Source organism: Echeneis naucrates, chromosome 22, assembly GCF_900963305.1.
Source record: "Echeneis naucrates chromosome 22, fEcheNa1.1, whole genome shotgun sequence".
Lineage (NCBI taxonomy): Eukaryota > Metazoa > Chordata > Actinopteri > Carangiformes > Echeneidae > Echeneis > Echeneis naucrates.
The window spans coordinates 20,128,628-20,142,272 of record NC_042532.1 but is presented as its reverse complement, the minus strand read 5'-3'; the positions used below and the strand labels follow the sequence as shown (position 1 = coordinate 20,142,272).

General features: G+C 43.7%; 1 protein-coding gene across 6 annotated transcripts in view; it reads right to left on the bottom strand.

The window, feature by feature from the left end:
• Positions 1-13,645, bottom strand: part of mark3a (MAP/microtubule affinity-regulating kinase 3a) — a 38,717-nt gene that overhangs the window by 3,087 nt on the left and 21,985 nt on the right. For 2 of the 6 annotated variants that reach the window (XM_029494051.1, XM_029494052.1), the window contains exons 11-17: positions 12,338-12,437; positions 9,381-9,493; positions 9,019-9,166; positions 8,053-8,270; positions 7,661-7,764; positions 4,052-4,324; positions 3,470-3,496 (exon numbers count right to left, since the gene is read on the bottom strand). In XM_029494051.1, the coding sequence (XP_029349911.1) occupies positions 3,470-3,496; positions 4,052-4,324; positions 7,661-7,764; positions 8,053-8,270; positions 9,019-9,166; positions 9,381-9,493; positions 12,338-12,437 (983 nt within the window). The remainder of the gene's footprint in view (positions 1-3,469; positions 3,497-4,051; positions 4,325-7,660; positions 7,765-8,052; positions 8,271-9,018; positions 9,167-9,380; positions 9,494-12,337; positions 12,438-13,645) is intronic. The other 4 variants (XM_029494054.1, XM_029494055.1, XM_029494053.1 and 1 more) reach the window with 3 other exon arrangements.

Below are 13,645 nucleotides of genomic sequence, written 5' to 3'. Positions count from 1 at the left end.
AAACAGGAGGACGAGTGAACAGACAGGACTGACAGCAGGTCCTGGACCGGCCGGGGGAAGTGGGGGAGGTGGGGGGGAGAGAGAGGGGGTGAGTCCCTCCACAAGACCGACATTTTAGCGTCAAAGGAAAAATCGAGGGATTGAAACAGCCCCTTACTCTAGATCTTCATCTTCCTACAACTCTCTATATCTTCTGCTCCTGAATCTGAAAGAAAAAACGGGAATCTGAGGAGACGGAGAATCTTTCAATGGACACATGACCAGGAAAGAAAAAGAAAGAAAGAGGGAAAGAATATTTGAATGAATGACGTGATGACAGGCCCGGAAAGAAGGAGGAAAAAGAAACCATGAAGGATGACAAGAAAGAAGGAAGGAAGGAAGGAAAGGCTGATAGAGACTGGAGGGCAGAGGACTTACTAAGGGTCTTTCCTCCCTGGGTAGAAGGGATGGCAGGCCCTGTTTTGGCCATCTGCCGTTTGGCCGGGTCAATACTGACCCTAGGCAGAGAGGAAGAGCAGCAAGAGGTCAAGGTTAAAGGACACAGGAAGGTTAGGAAGACAAAAACACACAAACTGTGAGGAGGAGTGGAGGTGAAACGGGACGTCCTGAGAGGAGGAAGATGATTAAAGACTTCCTGAAGCGGACGGAGGATCAACACCGACCGGACCGACCGGACCAGGTCAGCGAGGTGAGACCAACCAGGAAGAACCGGACACATCAGTAAATCCCATCGACGGTTAAATCACCACCAGAAATATGAAGTTTTACACTTTTTCCTCCAAAACCGGACTGACCAAGCTGCAGATCAATAAAGACGTTTGCAAGGAAGTTTTAGTTTGAGGAGACGACATTTTACAGTTTTTAATTCTTCCGTGCTTTCTGTTGACAAATTAATCAAAGTTAAGTTCAGAGGAAAATAAATAACATCATCATTGAAGTGAAATAAAGCAATGTTAAAATAAAAAACCCGACTGAAGGTAAAATAAAAAGCATAAAGTTTCATATTTCTTTTTTATTCGTTTCCCTATCAACATTATTTTCTGATGTGTCCCGTTTTGTCCTTTTTCACATTTTTCTGTTTTTTAGGAGTCCAAAGAAACGACCACAACAAAAGCAGAGTGAAGTGATCAGAGTGCGATGAGAAGAAGGTGATGATGAAGACGATGACGCTGCCAAAGAAAGAAACCTGTTGAGCCACCGGAGGGCGCTGCTGGGCCTCTGGACGGCTCCCTGTGAGGGCCAAAAACCCTCCACTGCTGCTGACTGACGTCCATTTCTGGATCAGTTTGGCCACAACGTTTTAAGATGCTGATTTAAAAGGATTATTTATTTTTTTATTTCTTTTTATTTGTTATTTTTGACTACTTGGTTAAAGGATGAAGTGGACTTTAAAAATCACCCTGTTGGCCCAAATATAAGACAATAAAGAGACAAACACGTCAACAAACCATGTTCTCCAGAGGGAAATTGTTTGTTGATTGTGAAAACAGAAATGCACAAACTGATCCAACTGAAGCTGAAATAGTTTCTTTTGGATTATGTGCAGCCTTCGTTCTGAGCACAGCAGCGATGATTCGAGTCCTGTTAAGGCCATTTGTTGTGTGAAATATAAAATAAAATGGAAGGAGTCACAAATCGGGGCCAACATGGGGGTTAAGACTGATCATATTCATATTGTGCTGTGATTTATATTTCTCTGTAAATCACCTGCATCTGATACTATTTTGTCGAGAGAATAAATAAAACGTTTTGTTACCTTACAGTATTTATGGTGATTTATAGGTCACATGACTGATCAGTAGATTTTATAAAAGGAAACTGGGAACGACCTCAAACGTCTGATGAAAAACACAAAACCTGGCGAATGAAGCCTTGTGTTCTGGATTATGTCGATCTGAAGCTCTAAAGTCAATTAACCACAAATCCAGAAAGGCAAATCAATGACGGCAACATTTCCAAAAACACAACACAGAGCAGGGAGAACACAACCGTCCGGCAGGTTTTTGAACTTAAAGCTACAGCTGTTCAAAGTAGATGCACAAAAAAGAAGCACGATGAAACAACACCACCGAAAAACATCCAAAGTCTACACCAACGCTGGTTTTGTCCCAGAAAAAACCAAAACATCTCTGTTTGGGTTTTGTTGCATAGCTCTCTGTGGTTTTGTCTACTTTACTGTCTGAAACAGGAACAAACTTCATCCAGGTGGTTTCTTCCTGATTCGACAGCCACCAGAGAGTCATACAAAAAAAAAAAAAAAGGCAAAATAAATAAATAAAATGGACGCTGCTTTGTGATGCAGGATGACGTTAAAAGCTGTCTTAAAAAAAAAAAATAAAATAAAAAAAGCTGCAGTTCCAACAGCAAAAAAGAGGAGAGAGGGAGAGTTCAGTCAGCCTTCATGGCCAGAAAACAAACCAGAATCAATGGCAGCTGTAAGAAGCCCCCCCCAATCATGCATGCACTGGCGATTGATTAGTGGCAAGCTGCTGCTGGTTCATGGACTGATTGTTCGAGGAGTCCGAGCTGCTCTCCCAATCAGCCTCCACTCAGACTGCAGCCAGTGAGGACGTTTACACACACGTTAAAACCCGATTCACGCTTCCACAAACGATTCTCACAACAATCATCACTCTTCGACTTCTTCATTTGGCATTGCGTCCTTCTATAAAGGAATACTTTGACATTTGGGGAAATATGTTTATTTGCTTTGCTGCTCAGAGTTTAAAGAGCCAGGGACTGCTTAGCTTAGCTTAGCTTAGCTTAGCATCAAGACTGGAAACGGGTGGAAAGAGTTAGCCTGACTGCCACAAAATGAACCACCAAACACCTCACTAACATGTTCAGCGCAGAGCCTTCAAACTACGGTGGCCCTGAGAGCTCAATGCACGGCAACAAACAGACAACGCAATGTAATATGAAAATTAACTACAGACTCACAACACATTGGACATGTTTCAGAGGGGACACTAAGAAGTGACGACTTGTTGCTTTCCCCTTCTTCAACAACTTCTGTTGTCATGTTTGTGGCTCCTGTGTCGTCGAATTAATGAAGATTATTTCTGAATTCATTTGAATTTAGTTTTTGAAGTTAAAGTTGAGCTCTCAGGGCCACCGTACTGGATGGCCGTGGAACGCTCAGCGAGGAAGCAAACACTCATATTTCCCACCTGATGTCGAACTGCTCCTTTACAAATAAAACTGAGCCCCCCCCAACCAATCAGACCTGATGAATCTGGATCACCGGGATCAAACCTGATCAGATGGATCTGATTCTAACCGGCGTGTGTGTAAATGCACCCAGAGAGTTTTTGTTTTGCTGAGCGATGTGTTAGTTGAGTGCCAGCAGCCCCACACGTCCGAAGAGTTTCAGAGGAAGTTTCTCAGTGACATTGTTTCTCGTTATTATATATATTTATATATATATTTTTTTTTTGGCACAGAGCGAAAGGCAGTACAAGAGTCCTACCTTTTGGTAAACCTGAATGACATGTTTCTACAACAGAATCAGACAAAGAAACAGTGAGAATGGTGAAGGAGAAGTGAGAGAAAGAGGACGGGGGAGGGAGGAGGGGAGGAGGGGAGGAAAGGAGGGGAGGTATGAGGAATGTGAATGAGTGAGAAAAAATGGGGTGATTGGAATCATCAACAGTGAAAGGGAAGATTCATTTTGCTCTCTTCAGTGATCATCAAATTATTTCATTTCCTCATTTTAGGTCAATCATTGCAGGAGGGAAGTCGCTGACCCGGCTGCCGCTTTCAGAGAAATCACATATAGTTTTGTTTGCATTTTTAAAATGAACAATTCTTCAACAGGCGGTTTCAGCCAGGCAGCGACGATAAACAGTTAATAAATCACACGGTTCAGGACAGTGAAGTGTTTCCCAGCATGTTATCCATCATCCTAACTCTACCAGGCTGATCGCCTTCGGACGACACTCGACTGAGCTGAATCTTCTAATTCACTCAAGTCGTGGGAAAAAAGTAAAAAAATAAAGTGCCCCCCCCCCACCCGCTGTGTTTTCCTGCCGTGAGCCGCCCCCTCGCCTACCTGCGGGTGAGTTTGGAGGTGAGCTTGGAGAAAAGGTTGCTGGTTCCACGGCTGCGGGTCTGGGACAGCGGCGTGGCGTCGTGGGAGAGGGTCGGCGAGGCCGGGGGCCCGTTGTACGTGGCCGTGCGACGGTCTCTCAGCTGGCCGCCGTGGAAGGTGCTGCGGCTGGCGGTGCCTCTGGGGAAGCGGAGCCGGTCAGGCGTGGTGGCGTTGGCGATGCTGTGGGTGGAAGCCACAGGGTTCCTCTGGCTGCCGGGCGACACCGCCACGCTGCTGAGGTGGACGGAGGAGGAAGAAGAGCGGGAAAAGTTACTGTCAGGGAATAGACTCAGAAACAGGACGAGGTGGACAGTTTTTCCACTGCAGACGGGAACTTTGACAACTTCCCTAATAAATTTAGACTCCGACTACAACTGCTAACAGATTAGACGACGACGAGATCGATATCATCATCATCATCATGGACTGACCCGCTGCAGTGGAGAAACCTTCACGTCATATTTCCCTCCTGATCTTCAGCGGCCAACAGTTTGTTATTCCTACATGGATCTCTACGGAGCTTTAAGAACATGAATCTGGCATGTTGGATGTTCAACAGGGCGTGAAATTAAATCTAAAAAATGTAAATCTCAGCAGCTGGTGGATTGAGAGCAAACTGTCTAAAAAGACAATGAAAATGCTAAAATGTTTTCAGCATCATTATTAAAAATCTGTAATTGGTCAAAATGCTCCATAAGAGTTTCAGCAGTTTGGTCAGAAAGCAGACTGAAAACAGATCGAGCTCATCAGTGTAATAATTAGAAAAGTATATTTTGATAATATTAATTTTGTTTCGTCAGTCTGGACTTTCCAATCGATCCTCTGCTCTCGTTTCCAGTAATTTCTCTCCATCAACTCGGCCGCTCTTACACTGAAACAACTTTATTTATAAACCCCAATGCACTGCACTGCATAAGTCATCAAAATTGTAATATGGCCAGGTGTAAAGTCACACACAGGCATCGCTTCATCTGGAGTTTCTGCTTCTTGCCTCTCTTTTTTCCTTCTTTAACACTTCCCACCATCGTCTGTGCCCAGGCTGAAGAAGTACAAGAAGCTTTTTTGTTTTAACCATTTCGGCCGCTGCATGTGGAGACAGAGATATTTAAGAATATTGCCCAAATAAAAAGTTTAAAGAGAAATGTAATTGTCAGATATTCTGTGAACTTAGTGCGTCTCCAGAGTCGGTGTCACTGGTATTTGTGTCGCCGCAGATACCAATAACACGATTCACACTGTTTTCACAGAAAAAATCCAAAACAGATAATTCCATCAGAAATCGCATCATCTGCCTCAATAATCAGAACATGATTTATGATTTTGATATCCTGCAGCCCCAAATAAACAACATGAGAAGGGCCTGATTCCAGCAGGACCTGGAGTTTTCTTACTGTGTGAACGAAGCTACATGCAAGATTTTCTCTGTTTAACCTTCAGCTACAGAACCAGGAAGCAGAAACTGTTCAGTGGTCCTCAAACTGCAGGAGGAGCTCCTGTTTGATTCACCAGCTGAAGGGATTTAACAGCTGCGGTTTATTTCCCGCCCTGGACATCAAGCTCTGAACAATGAGGAGTGAGACATGTCCCTGAATCTAAACAGAAGGTGGGGAGGTCGGGTCAGGTCAGGTCGCAGACGGAGAAGATCGAGGGTCAGAGGATGGAGCAGAGCTGAGTTTGTTATTGCAGACGTGTACAGCAGAACCGGAGTCCTCGGGTTCGGGCGAGCAGCGGGATGACGCCAACATGGAAAAATATCATCACACACACGGCTTCAAACCTGATCTGATGTCGGTGTGTGGATTCATATTTTTCCTCTTCCTCCACTTTTATCAGTGTCTGAAACACTAAAATTCTGAAGATCATCAGCCTCTGAAGACATTTAAACCTTCAACTGTTTCAGGGACGTTCTACAAACAACAAAACTTTACTGTCGAGGTCCGAAATTATTCATGTGTTTCATTCAGTTTCAGTTTTTTGATTGATTTTATAAAATTCATAATTAGTAGAATTAGTGTAGTCACAAATGTGTTTAGACTTTTCATTGCACAAAGCGGGATCTTCCGTCATTGTGTCACTTATGGATGAATTGTAGAGAAAGTGAATAAATCTGAATTTGGGACGGACAAACAACCCGAATAAGTGAAGTTGAATTTGATAAATTGAAAAGAGTGATGTCAATTCACATAATGAGTTGCAGGCATAATTAAAATATTGTCAATTCAGTTGAATCTTTTTTTTGGGGGGGTCAGGTTTCCATATTTTAGTGTTCAGAAAGAATATTTACAATTCTTTTAATTATTATAAATACGTGTAAATGTTAAAATTGTTTTCTTAATTCATACAAGGTCCTTTGCTGTGTAACAGAAGAAAAACTATTCTGCTTTCATCATCATCATCATCATCATCATCTAACCATTATCAATATTGTTGTTGTTATTAATACTAAATCTATCTATCTAAATCCATCATGTCTGTTAGGAGTTAATATAGTTTTGGTGAGTTGATGCTGTTAAACTGCAGTTAATCTTAACCAGCCTCTGAGACGCAGTTGTGAACAGTGACGTGCTCTGACTGATGTACGTTAATTATGTTCCAGGTAAACCAGGTTACTCTCTTTTGGCTGATTTCAGACACTGACACCAAGAAAAAAGGTGGATGCAGGCGCTCGTCACTGTCGTCTGCAGCAGATGGAGTCCGTGGTTTAGTCGGGGGGTTACAGAGCGTGAAGCCGGCTGGATGTGTGGGTTAGCGAGGGGGCCAAACAGGGGCTGAGACATGAGACGAGACAGACGGGGGGGTTTGGAGGCCCTGCCGTCTTACTTGGGCGAGCAGTAGTCCAGAGCGTAGTAGGAGTGGGGCAGCGTGGCCCAGCCTGCCTGGCAAGCGTACAAAGGGCCGACGGTTTGATACCTCAGCCGCACCGAACTGGACGAGGCACCGAACGCAGCGGCCACAAAGGCAGAGGAAGGGCTAGTGGCACAAGCCATCTCAGTCATGCTGGTCATGCCACGACGGGGGGGAAGGGGGGCAACAGCAACACACAAAAAAAAAAAAAACAAAAAAACAGCCCCACCCGAACCACAAACACACAGGCAGAAATGAAGAATAAGAAGATGAGAAAAAGGGAAAGTAAGAAAAAGAAATAAAATAAGGGAGTGAAACAAGGGAGATCTTTTCTCGGGATACTGTCTGGATTTTCTTTGAAGAAAACATAAGAGAATCAGCTTTTTTAGTCCAAACACTATTATTAGAGTTCAACCAGTCTGAGTTTAAAAGGCTGACGTTGGTATTTTTGTATTGATTTACATTTACAAGCCTCTGAATTCGGCCACATTCGTGATCGCACTGAGGATTTTCAGATTCTTGTTGGGAAGAAAATGTTCTACAACAGCATTCAGACGAAAACACTGGCAACAGAAAAACACTGACTGCTGGGGAAAAAAAAAAAACAAACTGGCTTCAATAACACATCCTGTAAAAATGTACAGGCTCGATAATTTAATTAAAAACAACAAGCTAAGACGGCTGAAGTATATTTTATAAATCAGGAAGTAAACCTCCTCCTCTCACCTGTTCTCCTTCCCGTTGGGAATGACGGAGAGGCGGTCCGTGTTGTTCCTGTCACTGCAGACGTACGTGTTCCTCCTGGTCATGCCTGCCGACGCCGTGTTGTTCTGCAGAGCGAGTAGGAAACATCTCATGTGACGCTAAATCAATACGGAATGATTAATGTTCAATGTTTCAAGTGATACGCTTGATGTTGACGATAAAATATGAAACAGGAAAAAAAAAAAACAACAATAAATAGTCAGTATTTGGTAAATGGCTCAGATCCTGATTGGAGGTCTTCAGCAGTAAGAAGCTTGTTTCTATCTGATTCAGCTGGAATAGAAGAATAGAAGAATTCACTTGATGCCGACGTCGTGTTTTTTGGTTTGTTTAGTTTTTTCCAAGGGACTCACACTCGGGCCGGTGGTGGCGCCTTTCCTGCGGTCAGGGATGTCCGCCTTATTGGGGTTGTTGGCGTTGCCCAGCAGGGGGCTGGAGGGCGGAGCTCCGCGGCTTCCCGGGGTGCTGGGCTTACGGAGCTGGACACCGCCTTCCTCCTTCACGCTGTTCTCGGCGGTGGTCGTCTGACTCCTCTTTGGATGAGCCATCCCAGGAGGGACATTCTGACCGACTGCAGAGAGACAGAGGAGGGAGGACGATGTATGACGGAGTGGGCTTTTTTTTTTATTTATTTCTCATTCATTTTATCTAAAATGAGCCAAACTGCATTTGGAGAAAGATGATCTGTGTCACTGGCCGAGCTCCAAATCAGCAGCACAGTCAAACTACTTTTGAACAAAATGGGATGACTCAGTTTAAAAGCAGAGTTTACATGGAAAGCTCCAGTTAATGTATTTAGTTTGTTAATCAGCTAATATCCAACGTCTATGATTATCTTGGATTGAACCAAACATCTCTGGATTGGCTTCTCCATAATTTTCTACCCGATAATAAAATAAATACATCAAAAAGACAAGACCTAAGCTGTGACTGAACATAGTGCTGCCAGTAAAAGTACTTAAAAACAGAGTGAACTGCTTATAAGTTGCTGTGTTACAGTCTAACAGCTCCTCGGACGAGTGACACTCGGAGGAAAAACGCAGGTTATTGAGCATTATATGATAAGAGACAGCACTGAGCTGTGAGTCTCAGCTGAAGGTTAAGAGTGCCTCGGCCATGTGACTGGTTCGATTGAACTGCTTCTATCAGGCTGCTGGCAGAAACAGACAGCACAGAGTCGAAGCTGTGTCCTGATTTTACTCAGCTCGGGGGAGAAATTACATCATCAGATAGCGAGTGGGGCTGCCATGTTCACTGTAAAGCGATAAATGTTTGATGTTTGTGGGACTGAAAGAGAGGACGTGCACAGGTCGCCTCACCTTGTTCGCTGTAACGTCTCTGTTTATGGTTGGAGGACACGCTCCTCTGGACCTTGAGGTGGGAAGGCGACTGGCCGTTGAGCTCGCTGTTGGGTCTCGGCTTGGCCAGAGAGAGGTTGCTGCTGGAGGCCGAGTCGCTGGGCTCCAGCTGGAGGACACACACAGACAGACTGAAGTCCCAGAGCTGGATTCATCCGGTTCTACACTGATACACTTTACAGCCTCACTGACAGTTTCCAGAGTGAGATTTAAACCCGAGTCAGATCAAAACAAATTAAAAGCCGGTCTGGACGCCAACACCTCCTCTGCTCCCTGTCGACCCCCATAAGTCAGCGTGACTATAAACAGCTTGGCGTTCGTACCTCGGAGGCCTTCCTGCCCAGCAGCAGGTAGGTGGCTGTGATCTCGTCATACTTCATCTTGGCCAGAGAGTCCTGGATCTCCTCCAGGTTGTAGCCCATCCCCACCATCACATCTGCACAAACAAAGAACATTTCATTTGGACGTCAAGCAAAAATACCAAACACAAAACTCTTGAAGACATTTTCCACAAAGATGGCTGCCACATTAACACAACAGAAATGAGCTTTGAGGGAAGACGACTCAAAAGGACAAATTTTAAGCAGAGGCTCTTTGGATCATTATTAGTTTAACAGGTAAAACTGTGTGATGGAGGAGTTTGGTGGTGTAAATCAGCCCCCTGAGCTCCAGATCTGCCTCTTTCAGTCAGGGGCAGAAAGGTGCTGACTGCAGAGGGAGTGCGAGAGCTCCAAACATCGAGCTCACCTTTGTAACATTTTGCCAAGTAAAGCAGTTCCCTGCTGGAGCTCTAGCCTTTAAAAAATGTATCTGTGTGTCTGTGCGTGTCTGTCCCTCCTCCATCATACGAAGGGTTTTATCGTTTCAGCTCTCCCTATCAATGTTTAAAAAGACGTTCCAAAGCGCGGAGTTAAAGGTTTGTCCGAAACGCAGAGTAGATCTCTGCAGATGGATCCAAATGACTCACAACCTGAAACTTTTCCAATTCCCCGTCATTACTCGAGCAGGTTGTTGTCGATTTTCACCAGGACAAACATGTCACCGTGTAAACCAAGGTTTAAAAATCTCTAGATTTCCAGAGAGAGGCTGAAAAACTACACAGATGCATTTCAGTTTGGGGGGGAAAAAAAAAAAAAAAATGTGTAATGGAAATCAGATCTTCAAAATGAATGGGGCTTTAATTCACAAAAGAAGCAGAACAATTGAAAAGTGACAATTAAGGGCTTTAAAATAAATTATGATTTCCTTTTCCTATATCTCCGTTAGTAAATCATATATGTCAGTCTGTAGTTTATAGACTGTAAACGTCATTCAGTCGGCACATACAGACGTCACCGACCTTTTAAAGCTCAGGAGTGACAGATTTAGATTCATTATAACTTTCCAAAAACACTACAGTTCAAACGCTGTAATTTTCTACACGTGCTTCATCTGACGTCTGTGTCTTCCTGCAGCATAAACAGGTTTTTATTACACTGGCAGCAGCTGTAACCTGCGATCACACCACGTCTTTGATATCCAAAAACCAGCGGCCCAGGCTGAAGGTTTAGGATCCTGGCTGAACACCAACATATAAAAAAACTCCCCGGAAATGAAAATGATTCATCTTGTCAGGGTGGAACAGCCTCTCTTGCATCATCCTGATCATCGTGTCACATTAAACTCTGACAGCAGACACAACACATTTAGGAAAACTAATAAAAAAGACACTTGATTTAAAAACCAGTCTTATTTTTATGGGCTGGAGGCTGACACACGAGGCTGAATCACAGGAGAATAGAGAAGAAAAGGAGCTCTGCCTCTGTAACCAGGCAGAATCTGGAACAGTCATCCATCTCTTCTCTCACTCCTTCATCACCTCCCGTTCTCCCTCAACACTTCGCCGCCTCTCAGATCATTTTCGGCAGACACGTCACGACGGAAATGAGATTTCTACGATCAGATTTTCATTAACTGCACGGCTGCAGGCTCCTTAAAGATTTAATTAATGACCAGAGCGAACATGAGGGACTCTCCCACTCAATCCTTAAATGAATTTAAGTCTCCCAAAGACACAATGACCAACGCGCACAACTGTTAAAAACAAGAATTCATTCAAGTCCTCTTCACAACAATTCTTGCTCTTTGCTGGAAAGTGGAGGTATAAAGAAGCATCTGAGGTTGTATTATTAATTTCCATGGTCCCTTTTCTCTGAGCAGCAGTCCACATGAACAGGCATGTGGATGAGGGACGTCATGAGAACTGTACTCGGTCTTCCACAAAACCAAAGTTCCTGCACTTGTGTGTGATTCTTCCTGAACTGGGGAGGGCGGTAAAATATATCGGGTCTGACATTAAACTGAAAGATGTGGACTGATCCAAACAGCTCAGAGTCAGAACCAGACTGAAACTCACCCACTCTGAACTCCGACAGGTTTGTGTCCTAACATGTGAACGTTACAGAACGTGTTCTGTGACTGCTCACTGAGATTAGACTGGATTCTGACTCTGTGGTTTTTACTCCAGAGAGGTTTACTTCCGCCTTCCTTCCCCATCTATTAGAGGTGCTGTCTGTATTTTCCGGGTGCTTAAGATGGATCATTCAGAAGCCTGAGTTAAATTACCAGGCAGTGCGGTAAATATTTCATTCCTCACCTCCCACTGGAGCGACACCGTTTCCACACAGTTTGTCATTTAGGGGAAGGTTTACGTAACCTTTAAATGTATTATTCAAAATTCAGAGATTCCTCAGAAAGATGAAGACCCCTCTCTCTCTCTCTTGTCTTTCTGAATAGCCTACAATGTCTTTTTTTGGGGGGGTGTTCCACATATAGCCAACCTCAGCTGCTGTTATGTAAGATCACTCCCCCCTTGTTCTCTTCTTCCTCCCCTCGTGTTCACAGCCTTCAGAGAGCCCGATGTGGAGGATTCACTCTCTCCTGTTGTCTCTTCTGACGCAGCAGCATCACTCAGGTTTATTTGTTCATCATGTTATTGTTTCTTGGAGCTCTTAGAGGAGGATTAACACCTCGCCCCATCTTCACACGGCCAGACAAAAACCACAAAGAATTGAGCTTTTTCCCCACCTTAAATAAATAATAAGCAGAGGAAGCTGATTTTTTGATGCTTGTGCACTTTCCTGATTGTTCATCTGGGTCCTTCAGGCTCAGTGGTCATAACGCTCACTAAGAACTGAAACAGCCGAGCAAACTTTTCTTTCAAAGACAATAAAGGAACCACTTTTGTGATTTTTACCTGCAACATCAGCATTTTGCCAACAGTCAGACTTTCCATTTTTACCTATTCTCTTCTGATCTGTGATGTCCAGCTCTGGTTCAGTATAAGGCTTGAGCTCATCGTCCTCAAATCCTGCATTGATCCATCGGTCCTTCATGATTTGCTGAAAAAGCAGATACAGACATTAGAACCTTAATGTTCAAAACCATGACAGAAACTTTCTGATTACTCATGGCTCATTTATTTAACATGAACACTCTCCTATGTGAGTCAAATGGCTTTTATTTTGGTACTTTAAGTTATTTTGACAGGATGCAGTAGACGAACGAGGACCGTATATCTGAAGTTGAGATCTCTTAATTTGATTTAGTGCACACAGTAAGACCAGGAAGTTTATTTAAAGTTCGTTGGGCTTAAAGGCATTAGTAAAGTATTTACCTCAGTTTCTGAACTGTGTTAATGTTGTTTGAAATAAAAAGCCTGCTGCAGCTCTGATTATCATCCTGACCTTTCAGCCACATCCATGATGTCTGCGCCTTCATTTTTTAATTTGCTGCTGATCAATTGCTCTCTGGGGGTTTAAATGAAGACCGAGCCAAACTAATTATCACTGATCATGTTCTGATGTAACTGGAGCTGATGCCACAGAGGGCTAAACGTGTGAACGTGTGAGGGGAGCAAAAGTCGTGTTTTAATTTACTCTCACTTAGTTCCACAGAGTTCAACAAGAAGCAATAAAACTGTTTCCTTCTCATGAAAAACAAAGCGGCGCTTCGAGTAAATGACCCATTTCAAAGATCTTCTCAGGTGCTCTGCAGTCGAAAATACTCCGGTTTTATGTGTAAATGGAGTCAGGTAGAGCAGCACAATAAACATCAATACTGTAATTGATCTGTGGAAAATTTCTCTGCCTCTTGTATCAAACACTGACGCTCTGAGCAAAATATTTCGAACCATCACCTGATCATGAACTGTGATCACATTATTATTTTATTATCAAACCTTTTGTCTGTCTGACAAATGTTTACATCAGTGTTAAGTTTATTTCTTTACTGCCTTTGTTTGTCACCGTCAGTTCGCATGTTCCAGTCACATACTGTGCATCAAGGTCAATCAATGAGACGCCATGAAACCAATAGCAGGATGTGATGGCCATGGTCCTGACCCCCCCCCCCCCCCCCCCCCCACGGCAGGAGGAGAAGCAGGAGAAGTGAACAAGAAAGAAAAGTTTGGTGCAAACACGAATGATGATGCATTATTCGTGGTTACAACCAGGGTTCCAAATTAACACCGCCTACCCGCCAAATACGGGTTGAATTTCATTTTGCCGGGTGTTGATAACAACTTACTAGCCAGTTTGGCCTGTGATGC